This window comes from Sapajus apella, unplaced genomic scaffold (assembly GCF_009761245.1).
Source record: "Sapajus apella isolate SASKATOON/1434 unplaced genomic scaffold, GSC_monkey_1.0 scaffold49, whole genome shotgun sequence".
NCBI lineage: Eukaryota > Metazoa > Chordata > Mammalia > Primates > Cebidae > Sapajus > Sapajus apella.
In genome coordinates this window covers 11845094-11860963 of record NW_022436989.1, presented here as the reverse complement: position 1 = coordinate 11860963, position 15870 = coordinate 11845094, and the positions used below count along the sequence as shown (strand labels likewise).

Below are 15870 nucleotides of genomic sequence, written 5' to 3'. Positions count from 1 at the left end.
CGATCTTGGCTCACCGCAACCTCCGCCTCCTGGGTTCAGGCAATTCTTCTGCCTCAGCCTCCTGAGTAGCTCGGATTACAGGCATGCGCCACCATGCCCAGCTAATTTTTTTTGTATTTTTAGTAGAGATGGGGTTTCACCATGCTGACCAAGATGGTCTCGATCTCTTGACCTCATGATCCACCTGCCTCGGCCTCCCAAAGTGCTGGGATTACGGGCTTGAGCCACTGCACCCGGCACCTTCTCATTTTATTTCATTGAGTTGATCTTCAATCTCTGATATCCTTTCTTCTGCTTGATCAATTCAGCTATTGAAACTTGTGTGCTTCGCAAAGTTCTTGTGTTGTGTTTTTCAGCTCCATCAGGTCATTTATATTCTTCTCTAAGCTGTTTATTCTCATTAGCATTTCATCAAACCTTTTTTCAAGGTTCTTAGTTTCTTTGCATTGGGTTGGAACATGTTCTTTTAGCTCAGAGAAGTGTGTTATTACCCACTTACTGAAGCCTGTTTCTGTCAATTCAGCAGACTCATTCTCCATCCAGCCTTGTTCCCTTGCTGGTGAGGAGTTGTGATCCCTTGGAGGAGGAGAGGCATTCTGGTTTTGGGTGTTTTCATACTTTTTGCACTGGTTTCTTCCCATCTTTGTGGATTTATCTACCTGTGGTCTTTGTGGTTGGTGACTTTCGGATGGGCTCTCTGAGTGGACGTCCTTTTAGTTGATGATGAAGTTATTTCTCTCTGTTTTTTAGTTTTCCTTCTAACAGTCAGGCCCCTCTGCTGTAGGACTGCTGGAGGTCCACTCCAGACCCTGCTTGGCTGGGGATCACCTACAGCGGCTGCAGAACAGTAAGGGTTGCTGCCAGTTTCTTCTTCTGTTATCTTTTTCCCAGAAGGATACCCACCAGATGTCAGCCTGAGTTCTTCTTTATGAGGTGACTCTTTGGGTATATGGTGGTCAGGGAGCTGCTTGAGGAGACACTCTGTCCCTTATAGGAGCTCAAGTGCTGAGCTGTGAGCTCTGTTGTTCTGTTCACAGCTGCTGGGCAGGTAAGTTTAAGTCTGCTCCAGCAGATCTCATAACTGCCTTTTTTCCCCATGTGCTCTGTCCCGTGAAGGTGGGGCTTTATTTATAAGTTCCTGACATACTGCTGCCTTTTTTCAGAGATGCCCTGCCCAGTGAGAAGGTAGCCTAGTCACAGCCTTCCAGCAGAGGCGTTGCTGAGCTGCCGTGGGCTCTGCCCAGCTACTGTGTGAACTTCCTTGCGGTTTTGTTTATAGAGGTATAGTTAGAACTGCCTTGGTAACGGCGGTCTGCCTCAGTAATGGCTGACTGTTTCTGTAATGGCAGACTGCCTCAGTAATAGCAGAGGCCCTTCCCCCCCAGAGCTGGAATATCCTGGATCCAGCTGTGCTTGTTGTGAAACTCTCAATCCAGAGCATTTCAGGTTGCTGGTCTTTGTGGGGGTGGGACCCGCTGAGCCAGATCACCTGGCTCCCTGTTTCGGCCCCCTTTTTTTAAGTTGAATGGGCAACTCTGTCTCCCAGGCGTTCTAGGTGCCAGGTGAAATGGCCGCCCAGATTTGTGTGAGTTTTTGGGTGGAGACCCGCTGCGCTGGCTGAAACAGCTATGCTGGAGACTTGTGGCGCTTTTCTGCCCAGGAATCTCCTGGTCTGTGGGCAGTAAAAATTCGTTTGGAAATGCAGTGATCACTCACCCTCTGCGTTCTCGCTGGGAACTGCACTCCAGCACTGTTCCTATTCGGCTGTCTTGGATCCTCTTCACAATTTTTTAGTACAGATTTTGTTGTTTATTATTTCTGGCCACATTAATTTCTATTTTCTTATAGTTATTTCTGTGGTTTAACATTTAACTATTTACTTTGTATATGATATTATGACCTCTCAAGGGAGACCATTCATCTATTCATTCCTCGAGGAAAGGACTGTCTTTTATATATCCCGTTCAGTGTCTAATATTTGTAAAAATGAATCACTTCTGAGCTTCATACTTATAAATTCGACTGCCTGGTTTCTTAAATGAATCACAAATGCAACAAATCTAAATCTGAATCATCTTTTTGCCCTAAATTTACTCCTTCTTCTGTTTTGGTCTTTGGGTAGTTTGGTAGAAGGGCCTATTTCCCATGTGGGAACCTGGAGCCACCCTTGACCACTACCTTTCCTTTATCCACAGCAAATCAGTCACCAGGTTCTACTGACTTTTTCTTTCTTTTAGACAGAGTCTCGCTCTGTCGTCCAGGCTGGAGTGTGGTGGTGCGATCTTTGCTCACTGCAACCTCCACCTCCCTGTTTCAAGTAATTCTCATGCCTCAGCCTCCCAAGTAGCTGGGATTACAGTCATACACCATATGCTCAGCTAATTTTTTTTTTAGGGACAAGGTTTTGCTAAGCGGGCCAAGCTGGAGTTGAACTCCTGGCCTCAAGTGATCCACCCACCTTGGCCTCTCAAAGTGCTGGAATTACAGGCATGAGCCACCACGCCCAGCCATGAGGTTATTTTTTGTTTCTTCAACTCTTCTCTTCCCTACCATAGTGCTACAATAAAGGCTTTATCATCTCTCAACTGGATTACTGTCACAGATTTCTAAATGGTATCCTTGAGAACATCTCATTACCCTCAAATCCTCACAGCTACCAGAATTCACTCTCTCTCAAATGTCAACTCCTGCTTAAAACATTCCATTGGCTTTCTACGCCTCCTTACCACCTTGGACAAAATCCAAGCTTCTTGCTTACAAGCATCACTACTGTTTGTTCCTAGGTCCCTTCCCAGCCTTGTTTCATAAATTACAGTTCAGCACCACCTTCTGGTTCCCTGTCAAGCTGTTTCCTTTGCCTGCAAGGCCTTTCTCCTTGATGCCTACTTAGCCTTTAAGATTCAGGGCAGGCATCACTTCCTCTGGGAAACCCCCCTCAGCCTTCACATGCTCTGTGTTACCACAAGACAAAAATATTGACTTCCTTATCACTGTGCTTTCCACATGGCATGGTATAATTGTTTCTTTATCCGCTTTCCCTCAACTAGGCTGTAGGTGTCTTAAGAGAGGGGACCACATTTTACTCATCTTTGTAACTAACCCACTCCCAGAATCTTTATCCACACTTCTTTTTCCATGAAATGTCCTGAGCCTACCACAGTCATGCTATCTAGACTTTACTGCTGCTCATTTTATTCACTTACTACATTTCTTTTTTTTTGGAGATGAAGTCTCGCTTTTGTCACCCTGGCTGGAATGCAATGGCATGTACTCGTCTCATTGTAACATCCCCCTCCTGGGTTCAAGCCATTATCCTGTCTCAGCCTCCCAATAGCTGGGATTACAGGCGTATGCCACCATGCCTGGTTAATTTTTTGGTATTCTTAGTGGAGACAGCGTTTCTCCATGTTGGTCAGGCTGGTCTCAAACTCCTGATCTAAGGTGATCTGCCCACCTTGGCCTCCCAAAGTGCTGAGATGCACCCAGCCCCATTTACTACATTTCTTAAAATGGTTATTGTACAAACAGTTTTCCACTGTTAATTTTGACTCAGCTTTCTTATAGGTACATTCTTGCTTGCTTTCTTACCACATTACATTTCCCTAGTTCTTTAAAAAACTGATGATTCCATCTTTCTCTTTTACAGATTCTTCGTTATTGTCCTACCCTCCAACTAGTAACATTACCAGCAGTTCTTTCCTTAGCTTTCTCTTCCTTCTCTCTCTACTTTTCTTCAGTGGTGTTGTCTGTTCTCAGAGCTTCAACCTCACTTCTATGCAGACAGCTCCTTATAACCTATCCCTTCTTCCTCATGCTGTAACCCTCATTTCCAATTGCTTACTAGAAAATTATAAGTAACTGCAGGGCACTTCAAATACAACACATATTATATGACCAAAGCCATTATCCTTTTTTTTCTTAACATCCCCAGAATCATTCCATCCTAAACTTCCCACTTCTCCATTTATCGCTCCTTTCCAGTTCCACTGCTACTATGCCTAGATTCTGTTATCTTGTCTCCCATAGACTACTATCACTGGCCTTACTGCCCCTAGTTCCTTATTACTGAATCCTACTGCAATAATTTACTTACATCATAGTCTTTGCTCAAAACAAACAATCAAAATCCTTTCGATGACCTATAACTATGATACAAGTTCAAATTCTCTCGCCTTACATTCAAAGAACCATTTAATATGACTTTAGGGTAAAAATAAATAAATGGCGGCTTTAAATCATATTTATGGCATTACCTCTCACTATGCTTTTACAGATCCTCTATACAAAGGTAAAACTCATTAGTCCTTATTTTCTCTTTCTGTTTTTCCTCCCTTTAAAGCCATTCTCCTTACCTGGAATGCCAATTCTCTAATCTGCCTATGAAATTCTACTCAAAATCTTCAATGTCCACATCACATATCATGTAACCTACTAAATATTCTCTCCACAGTAGTCAGATGAAATCCTCTGTCCTCTGAAATCTCCTTAGTTCTTTTATGTCTCTTCGATACTTACCAAATACTTTTTTTTTTTTTTAAACTGTAGTTATTTGAGTCTATGTCTCCTTTCTCCTCTTGGCATTTAGACTCCTTGAGGGCAGAGGCCATGTCTAGTTCATTCTATAACTCTCTGCCCTACCCCAATCCCAATATGTAATTAGAGCAGCACAGAGGCCATTCAAATATCAAACAAATGTGAATTAAGTGGGAAGAAGAAAACAAAAGTGGAAATAGCCATGATCTAACAAAAATGATTATACCTACCTATGTGCAAAGAAAAGTAGAAGTTTGTGGGGTTGTGACAAACGTAAGTATTAGTAGGAGGGTGAACCGCTAAAAGGAAATTGAAGATAATTGTCAATAATTCCAAATCTGGAGGAGATCCAAGGACTTCTGCTATAATTTTCACAAATGATCTACAAACCTCTCGGGGCATGGATGTGAGTTGCCCCTCTTTGTGTTCCTGAAAAAATAAAAATCAAACTCTCTTTAGATTTAAAGAATTGTCAACTTAACTAAGATTCTTCATTTAGGCACAATATTCTTTTTAAGATAGAATTCTGTTGGTTTACTACTCTAGTCTGACCATATTTACCATTACCATAATAAGTCATTAAATTGAGTTGTTATTTCCTAATTCAAACAATCTTGTTATTAAAAATTCATTAACATGAATGACAACTTAATTCTAGCCCATTTATCTTAATTAACTGAGGCAAAGTTATACTACAACTCTCACAAGCATGGACTCAAAAGCCAAACTGTCTAGGTTTGCATTCTGGCTTCTCTACTCACAGCCATGTGATCTTAGGTGCATTATTTAACATCTGCATGCTTCACTTTCTTTGTCTATGTGAGTAATACTAGTGCTACTTTACAGGGTTATAAGGACTAAATAACATAAACTCTTAGAACAGTGCCTTGCATATCGGTAAGCCCCATGTAAATGTTAGTGATAAACTACAATCACTACTATTACTGCTCCTACTACCTTGTCTTCTTCCTTTAGTACTACTACTATTAGTAATGGTAGTATGGGATTAAGACAGAAAACTTTTGATAGACAAAACTCCTTACAATAATACAATATGCTCCACTTTATGAAGTCCTTTTTCACAACAGTTCTATGAGAGGTTTTAGCCCTCATTTCTAGAATATGAGGCTCAACGTGGTTATTTGACTAGTGTAAACCACACATAAAATATGTAGGTAGTACAACTGTAACTCAAACTCAGGCCTCTGAGCTCTTACTACTGCATCATTTACTGTCTGGAATAATGAGACTTGGCAGAATGCCAAGCAAGTACTAAAAATAAAGTTGTATATAAATAAATTGTTTATATCCTCCAATTCCACCTCCCCAGTGGCTAGCAGCTGGCCTCCAGATTAAGGGTATGGGAGGCAAACTTCCTCATCTTCCCTCTTCCTATGTCCAAATATATATCTCTACATCCACTCTTCTTCATTTACTCTTGTGTACTGCTGAATTGGAATACTTGAAATGTAGATGTTAATTCTGAAACAATTTAGTTTAACTACCACAGATTTAAGAAGAAAACACTGAGTCTACAGAATAAAACAAAAAACCCCTTTGCCAAGATCTCATAGCTGTCAAATGGCCAAGCTAAGACAGGAACATAGATCTCCTGACTTCCAATTCAGAACTATTTCTGCTACAACCATCTGAATTTCTTTTAAAGCATACTCCATACATCTTCTTAACTTTCTTGGTTGCAGCATCAGTGATTCATTCCTAAGTCCAGCCCAGGTTACTTCTATCTTGCCATCTCCATTGACTCTTTATCAATAGTCACTGGTTATTATTTTTTTAATCCCATAACTTCACCATATGTGAACATTCTGTTTCTGTCTTTGCATTTACTGTACCGTTGGACTTTTTAATAATCATTTATTCTCACTGCCTTTAATGATCCACCACACATGCTGTCCAAAGTCCCTGAAATCTGGCTCTTGCCTTACCCATGCTATTAAAATCTTGTAAGTTACTAAGAATTTCTGAGTCGATGGCCCTTTATCTGTCTACATTTTCTCTGAACTTTCTATATCATTTGGTTCAAGGTATCACCTCGTTCTGTACATGTTCTTCCCCTTCTGGCCACTTCTAGCTTTCACTTTACTGAGTTTCCTCTTGGTTTTTCAATTACTCTTTCTATATCTCTTTCAATAGCCCCTTTGTCTTTGTTTCACATCCTGAAAATGGGTATCTCCTGCAGGTGTAAACCTGAGCCCTCTGATTCTCTCATTACATTTCTCTATCTTGGAGTGCTTATCCATCCTCATGACTTCACTACTACCAGTTCACTGTTGCTGAATGTCCTGCTGTAATCTCAAATGTAGACTATTTTATAAACTACGAAACTTGCAAGGTTGCCTCTTTTTTTCTGATAAAACTATTATTTTTCTGGTTTCCCAGCTTGAAATTTAATGTTATATTTGACTCCTCCTGAAGCTCCATTTAAACAGAATCAAGTCCTATGAGTTCTATCTTTATAATCTCTCTCATATTTGCTCCCTACCTAAATGCTTCTACTTTAATCACCAGGGCTCAGTTTCTTTATACTGAACTCACGAACTAATGTAACTGCCTTATATCCAATATACTACCAATTTATCAATCTTCCTGAAATGCATAAAAACTCTGAGATCCCTTAAAGGCAAAGGCTAAATTCATTTCTTTATAAACTTCCCACAATACCTGACATAAAGCTATGTTTGATAAATAGCTGTTAATTTGATAAGTGAGCTCTTTGAACAAACAAGGGTAAAGAACTACACATTTCAGAAAAAAAAATGTACCAAGATTTTTCTAGCATTTTTGTAAATAAGACAAAAGTGAAAATAAATATATATGGAAATCTCCAAGTTTATGTGTCACTTTTCTGACATGCAAAGACTAAATAAGAATATCACACTGTCATAAGAACTTAATGAAAATTGGCCAATACATTTCAGAATGGATATGCAAAGGAACAAATTTAGAGGAAAACTGATGTATAAATGATACATAAAACAGTAAACAAGGGGCCTGAAAGATCAATCAACATATTGTATTCCCTACAATAGTCTAATTATCACAGGGCCAAGAAAGGCAATAAAATATTTTTGTGTTTTTGGAATTCATTCATTTAACAAATATTTATCAGATGCCCAGGTGTGTCAAATACTGACATTACAGTATGATAAAAAACAAACAAACCACATCTTTGCTTTCAGGAGGCTTGCAGAGGGAAGTAAATAATAATTTCATAAATAACTAATAAACTGTATGTACATAAAGTAAGAATAAGTGTATAAAGGGAAAATGATTAATTTATATGGAAAGGGAAGGGATTTCTCAGGAATTAAGTCTTAAGTTGCCACATGGAGAATAAGTGGGAGTTAGCCAGATGAAAAGAATGAGATCAATAATTGTTAAAGCAGAAAGAATACCATGTACTCTGAGACAGAAAAAAGTATTATTTAAGGAAGGGAAAGAAATCTAGGGAGGCTGAGTACCATAAGATGAGGCTAGAATGGTAGCCAGATCATATAAGCATTCTCAGATTAACACTTCTTATAGATGTTGTCACAGATTTTGAATTTTAGCTCAACTACAATGAAAAGTCCTTAGTGCCACTGAAGCAAAGGCACTCAAAATAAAAAACATTACTGATCTCATGGAATATCTGTCTTTATCTAACTTGACAAAGTTCTAATAGATGCCTCAGACATTAAACTTGGAAAACTGTCTAATATACCAACCAAGCAGATATTTATCAATGTCTTTTATCTGCTTGGTTAGTATATTAGATGATATTGATAAAGGCAGGGGAAAAAAATTAAAAGGGCCACAGCATAGATATTACAATGTAACTGATAAAATCAGTGTCACTTTTTAAGATAATTTTTGGATAACTTTAAAATACTAATTCTAGCATATAAAATAGACTCTTGGCAAGTTTATACTTATTAAAGCAATATATACTTATAAATTTTTAAGGAATATGGAACAAGTTAAAATTAATTAACTATTCTTGCTGTTCAAGGCACTACAAAATTATTATTCTATCCTAACATAAAGAAACATCTAAGAAATTTAGTAACTGTTCTTTTGTAATGAGTTAGGAATTAAGACACAGTGTGATGATCAAGCTGTAAGATTCAGGAGTTGAAAAACTCCCATATTATTTGTTGAAAGAAGAGAACCTGGAGAAAAGAGAAGATGGGGAAAAAAAAAAAGAAGAAGAAAAGAAAAAAGCCCCATTGAAAGTGCCACAAAAATTTGTTGTTCATAGTATTATTAAACAACTGTGGAAAATATCTCCAAAAGTAAAGTTACATGAAAAGTACCTGTAAAACCTGACAAGTCAGTAGAAAGTGATGAACCACTTGAGCTTTCAATAACTGCTTGATATTAAACATCTGCTGGTGGTGATCTGCTCTGATGAGGACTTCTAGAGCTGCTAGCAAAGTTTCCCAAACACCTTGCTGCGGAGATAAACACACACCAACAAGCACATAGTTACTGAAACATATGTAGGCATGCTTTTTGGAAGACACACAACATAACAATTTAACATTATGTATATATTCAGCATCAAAGATTATATTAGTCTGCAAAAAGCCAATGTTAAAATTTATTCCCCATTATTTTTTGTTGCCAATAGGCTATTTCTAAATCGCTATGTTGAATGCAATATTGTATTAGGTGCTTTTCTACATTACCCTTTCTGTGGCATTGATGATATATATGTATTTTCAAAAGATGAATTATCAAGAGGGATTATTCAAATTAGAAAAGCATACACCTTACCAACATTATTATTAAATAATTTATGTTCAAAGGCTGTTGTTAAAAATGTATAAATTTCAATACCAATCTGCATATGTAGCATTTAACCAAATAATTTTAGAACAAATCATACCAAATGAAAAAGTCATGGACAATGTGAAAATTCTGCATTTTTAGATTAGTTTACTTTTAAGTCCAAATAACAGAATTCTCTGCACGATTATAGACTATGCACTTCAAAGAGTAGTTAGCATCCTTTGACAGTGCCTTAAAATGCTTTTCCCATATTGAATCAATTTTAACTTGTCCACAATACTAGAAAAAAAGAGATCTTATATTGATAACTAATACTGAAAGACAACCTTCCCTTCATCTTATTATCCTAATTGTCCTTTCAATAAAGCTTTCTTTTTTTTTTTTTTTTGAGACGGAGTTTCGCTCTTGTTACCCAGGCTGGAGTGCAATGGCGCGATCGTGGCTCACCGCAACTTCCGCCTCCTGGGTTCAGGCAATTCTCCTGCCTCAGCCTCCTGAGTAGCTGGGACTACAGACACGCGCCACCATGCCCAGCTAATTTTATTTTTTGTATTTTTAGTAGAGACGGGGTTTCACCATGTTGACCAGGATGGTCTCGATCTCTTGACCTTGTGATCCACCCGCCTCGGCCTCCCAAAGTGCTGGGATTACAGGCTTGAGCCACCGCGCCCGGCCCTCAATAAAGCTTTCAACAAAAAGCAAAATTAAATGGTTTGTGTTGCAGATTCTACTATTTCTCCTGCCATTATCTGGCAATAATAAACCAAGAAATTGATAGACTTAATCATACTCTTCTACTCAGGGCCTCTCTATAAGAGAGAGGCAAGATGTTCTAAAAGAAAAAACCCTATAAAAACCGGAAGACAAGGTAGCCGAAGTATGAAAACGTGATTCCAATCTGAAAAGTAATACCAAGATAAAATAGTGCCAATAAAAACAAAAATATAACAACAACAAAAAAAAGAAAAACTGGACTTAGTTTAAAAATAATTAGGTAAGGCCGGGTGCGGTGGCTCAAGCCTGTAATCCCAGCACTTTGGGAGGCCGAGGCGGGTGGATCACGAGGTCGGTGGATCACGAGGTCAAGAGATCAAGACCATCATAGTCAACATGGTGAAACCGTCTCTACTAAAAATACAAAAACATTAGCTGGGCATGGTGGTGCGTGCCTGTAATCCCAGCTACTCAGGAGGCTGAGGCAGGAGAATTGCCTGAACCCAGGAGGCGGAGGTTGCGGTGAGCCAAGATCGCGCCATTGCACTCCAGCCTGGGTAACATGAGTGAAACTCCGTCTCAAAAAAAAAATAATAATAATTAGGTAAGAAAACCTTATTTCAAAGCCACAGAAGTAATGTGTGTTTTACCACTTTCAAATTCAATTTAAAAATGTTTCTTTTAAAATCAAACAACCCCAAATTTGCCTGCTCTTTTGAAATACTAAATAAACTTTGTTCAACTTTGTCCAAGTTAGATCTTCCAATCTGCAACTGAGCACACTTTTTTTTTTTTGAAATGGAGTCTTGCTCTGTAGCCCAGGCTGGAGAGCAGTGGCGTGATCTCGGCTCACTGCAACCTCCGCCTCCCACGTCCCAGTTCAAGCAATTCTCCTACCTAAGCCTCCCAAGTAGCTGGAATTACAAGCACCAGCCACTATGCCCAGGTAATTTTTGTATTTTTTAGTAGAGATGGGGTTTCACCATCTTGGCCAATTTGGTCTTGAACTCCTGACCTCATGATCTACCTGCCTTGAACTCCCAATATGCTGGGATTACAGGCGTGAGCCACCGTGCCTGGCAGAGCACATTCTTTATTATACATTTATACTGCTTTTGATCCAATTTGTTTACATATGTGATCCCTGTAATTATTTGCTTTTTCTCCCTGAAATATTATACATATTTTTATCTATTTTTTTTTCAGATCTGAAAGCATATATTTATTCAGAATGAGAAAATGAATCACAACAAATTACAATGTTTAAAAAACTGAAAAGTACCAGGAATACCACAAAATCCAGAAACACGGCAATAGTTGGCTGTTGGATATGCCTTTCAAAATACTTTTCACTGTTTTGTGTCTGCATACTTTTTAATTGCCTCTTCATGTGACAACAATTTTGTAATATAATTTTCTATAGGAAGAACAGAAAACTCTCTAGCATACTTATTTTTATTAAGAATTGATTAGAAGCATTTTTTTTTTTTTGGCCAGGTGTGGGGGCTTACACCTGTAATCCCAGCACTTTGGGAGGCCAAGGCAGGAGGACTGCTGAGAGTAAAAATGTAACATGTATAATCTTCCATTATGTAACATCAATCCATTAGTTTCTAATGGATTTCAGAAGAATGATTAGATAAATATTTAAAATAATATGCTGGCTGGGGGTGGTGGCTCATGCCTATAATCCCAGCACTTTGGGAAGCCAAGGCAGGCAGATCACTTCAGCTCAGGAATTCAAGACCAGCCTGAGCAACATGGTGAAACCCTGTCTATACCAATAATACAAAAACTTGGCCAGGCACAGTAGTGCACATCTGTGGTTCCAGCTACTTGGGAGGCTGAGGCTAGGAGTATTGCGTGAGCCTGGGGGTGAAGGCTGCAGTGAGCTGAGATCATGCCACTGCACTCCAGCCTGGGTGAAAGAGTAAAACTCCATCTCAAAAACAAAACAAAACAAAACAAGTATATGCGTCTATTCGCAGTAGCTAAAATGTGGAAACAATCCAAGTGTCTCCAAACTGATGAATGGATAAGCAAAATATAAATATATAGAATGATATATTATTCATTCTTAAAAAGGAAATTTGGACATATGCTACAACATAGATGAACCTTGAAGACATTATGCTAAGTGAAATAAGCTAATCACAAAAGACAAATATTATATGATCCTACTTATATAAGATCCTTAGAGTACTCAAAAGTAGAATCGTGGTTGCCAGGGGCTGGAGGAAGAGGTGGAACAAAGAATTATTGTTTAAAGGGTACAGAGTTTTGGTTTTACAAAACAAAAAAGATTTACAGAGATGGATGGTGGTGATGGCTGCACAACACTGTAAATGCACTTAATGCCACTGAACCAAAACTTAAAAATGCTTAAGATGGTAAATTTCATGTTATATGTATTTTACCACAATAAAAATGGGAAAAAAGTATATATTACATGCCTCTGCTTTATTCCATATCTTCCAATCAAGCAATAGTTCCTCTAACAGCTTAACATCTTGGATTATAGCATTAGACTCCACATTTAACTTAAACTCTCCAATCTCATTCATATAAATAACATCTTCACCACAGCATCCTTCAAGAAGGGTCTATAGAAAATCAGCATTAATATAAGATGCATTAGTAACTGGTTAATCAAAAAGTTCAATAGAAACATTAAGCTTTTCATTTTAGCAATCATTAAATTCAAAGGAAAGCTAGTAAGCAATTTAACACTTCACAAAGTATCTTTAACTTGTTTTGTAAAACAATTCAGATAAACAGAAAATCCCAAATTTACAAATATTTTGAGTACTCAGGTTCAAACATGGGTAAAACAAACAGCATTCAATTTGTATGTTTTAAATTGAATTAATCTGCTATTAGGCTTTAAAACCTTTCAAAAAAGTAGTAAAAATTCATGTCAAAAATGTATGGATCTTGCAGTTTAAAGAGGTAGGGGTTGGGGCAAGGGTAAAGCAATCACCTTTTGCCTTAGTACCAGAGGTCTGAGAGAGAAATATTTTCACAGTGTTACCAAATGCTTTCATCTAGAAATGTATTTAAATATATGATGATCGTGGGATCATAATAAAAATGAACACAAATTCCATGACTTTAAAAACTAACTGTAGCAGCAGTGCCTAATGGAATGGTCTGCCTCTAAGGGCCTAGAGAACTCAGTTCTCTGCCATAAGGGTGGGAGCTAAAGCAATCTACGGAATGAGGGGACAGCATGGGAGACATCTATGATCCACCAAGATCTAAAATTCAATGAGTTTTTTTTTTTACTTTAAAAAAATGCTTTAGAGAAAAATGTAATTATTTAAATGGTGAAAAGAACTAGAAGAGTACTCTAGTTTGATTAACTATACACTAATAAGCTTCCTCCATTTTCTTCCAATAACTGAAACACAAAACTATTATTGACGAGATGAGCATCACTGCACATGAAACTTTAAGAATAAATTTTATGAAGTCATACCTTCAAAATGTAAAAGCCAACAATGCATTTTTGTTTGATCAACACCTGATGAATCATAGAAAGCCCATTACAATTTTCTAATTCACGTACTCTTTGTTGGTTGTATTTAATTAATGACAGTATAATTCGCAGTGCTAATGCTTGCGTTTCTTCACAGCTACTGAGTTCAACAACCTAAAAAAACAAGGGTGGATAACAGTTTTCTCCTAATTTGCTGAGAGTAAAAATTTAACATGTATAATCTTCTATTATATAACATCAATCCATTAGTTTCTATGAAGTATTTTTTAATGCTCATACTGTACCTATTTAAGGATTGTGAATATGCAAAACTGAGAGTAAGGCATAAATTCCGTGTTCTATAGTCTCTTATATACACTGCAGTATATAATAATATGAACAACCTTAGAGGTCAGTAGCATTTTATAACTAGTGATCTGAAGTGTCAGCAAAATGCTTTGTTTTTGATAAATTAGTAGATAAACAGGCTCTACATTATGTGGTAAGGGGATAAAGAGAGCTAAAAGACATGATACTTGTTCCCAGTAGGGTCTACTGCCCTGTCAAAGACATAAGATGTATCCATAAAAGCACATGTTCAATAAACTAGGTATTGATGGAACGTATCTCAAAATAATAAAAGCTATTTATGACAAACCCACAGCTGATATCATACTGAACGGACAAGAACTGGAAGCATTCCCTTTGAAAACTGGCACTAGACAAGGATACCCTCTCTCACCATTCCTATTCAATATAGTATTGAAAGTTCTAGCCAGAGCAATCAGGCAAAAAAAAAAGAAATAAAGGGTATTCAATTAGGAAAAGAGGAAGTCAAATTATCTCTATTTGCAGACAACATGATTGTATAGTTAGAAGACCCCATTGTCTCAGCCCAAAATCTCCTTAAGCTGATAAGCAACTTCAGCAAAGTCTCAGGATAGAAAATCAATGTGCAGAAATCACAAGCATTCCTATACACCAATAACAGACAGAGCGCCAAACCAAGAGCAAACTCCCATTCACAATTGCTACAAAAGAGAATAAAATACCTAGGAATACAACAAAGGATGTGAAGGACCTCTTCAAGGAAAACTACAAACCACTGTTAAGGAAATAAGAGAGGACCGATGGAAAAATATTCTATGCTCATGGTTAGGAAGAATCAATATTGTGAAAATGGCCATACTGCCCAAAGTAATTTATAGATTCAATGCTATCCCCATCAAGCTACCATTGACCTTTTCACAGAACTGGAAAAAAAAAACAAAAACAAAAACACTTTAAACTTCATATAGAACCAAAAGAGAGCCCGCATAGCCACGTCAATTCTAAACAAAAAGAACAAAGCTGGAGGCATCACACTACTGTATCTGACTTTAAACTATACTAGAAGTCTGCAGTAATCAAAACAGCATGGTACTGATAACAAAACAGAGATATAGACCAATGGAACAGAACAGAGACCTCAGAAGTCATACCACACATCTACAACCACATGATCTTTGACAAACCTGACAAAAACAAGCGATAAGGAAAGAATTCCCTGTTTAATAAACGGTGTTGGGAAAACTGGCTAGCCATGTGCAGAAAGCTGAAACTGGACCCCTTACTAACACCTTACACTAAAATTAACTCCAGATGGATTAAAGACTTAAATATAAGACCTAACACCATAAAAACCCTAGAAGAAAACCTAAGCAAAACCATTCAGGACATAGGCGTAGGCAAAGACTTCATGACTAAAATACCAAAAGCAATGGCAGCAAAAGCCAAAATAGACAAATGGGATCTAACTAAACTTCAGAGTTTCCGCATAGCAAAAGAAACAATCATCAGAGTGAACCAGCAACCGACAGAACAGGAAAAATTTTTGCAATCTACCCATCTGACAAAGGGCTAATATCCAGAAACTACAGAGAACTAAAGCAGATTTATAAGAATAAAACCCATTCATACTGGCAAAAATGTATGAACAGACATTTCTCAAAAGAAGACATTTATGAGGCCAAGAAACATGAAAAAAAATGCTAATCATCACTGGTCATTAGAGAAATGCAAATCAAAACCACATTGAGATACCATTTCATGCCAGTTAGAATGGCGATCATTAAAAAATCTGGAGACAACAGATGCTGGAGAGGATGTGGAAAAACAGGAACACTTTTACGCTGTTGGTGGGAGTGTAAATTACTTCAACCATTGTGGAAGACAGTGTGGCAATTCCTCAAGGATCTAGAAATAGAAATTCCATTTGACCCAGCAATCCCATTACTAGGTATACACCAAAAGGATTATAAATAGTTATATTATAAAGACACATGCACACATATGTTCACTGCAGCACTGTT

General features: G+C 37.7%; 1 protein-coding gene across 7 annotated transcripts in view; it reads right to left on the bottom strand.

The window, feature by feature from the left end:
- LYST (lysosomal trafficking regulator) overlaps nt 1-15870 on the bottom strand; it is a 213109-nt gene that overhangs the window by 98963 nt on the left and 98276 nt on the right. For all 7 annotated transcript variants that reach the window (XM_032242286.1, XM_032242287.1, XM_032242291.1 and 4 more), the window contains exons 18-21: nt 13520-13693; nt 12495-12644; nt 8850-8987; nt 4764-4962 (exon numbers count right to left, since the gene is read on the bottom strand). In XM_032242286.1, the coding sequence (XP_032098177.1) occupies nt 4764-4962; nt 8850-8987; nt 12495-12644; nt 13520-13693 (661 nt within the window). The remainder of the gene's footprint in view (nt 1-4763; nt 4963-8849; nt 8988-12494; nt 12645-13519; nt 13694-15870) is intronic.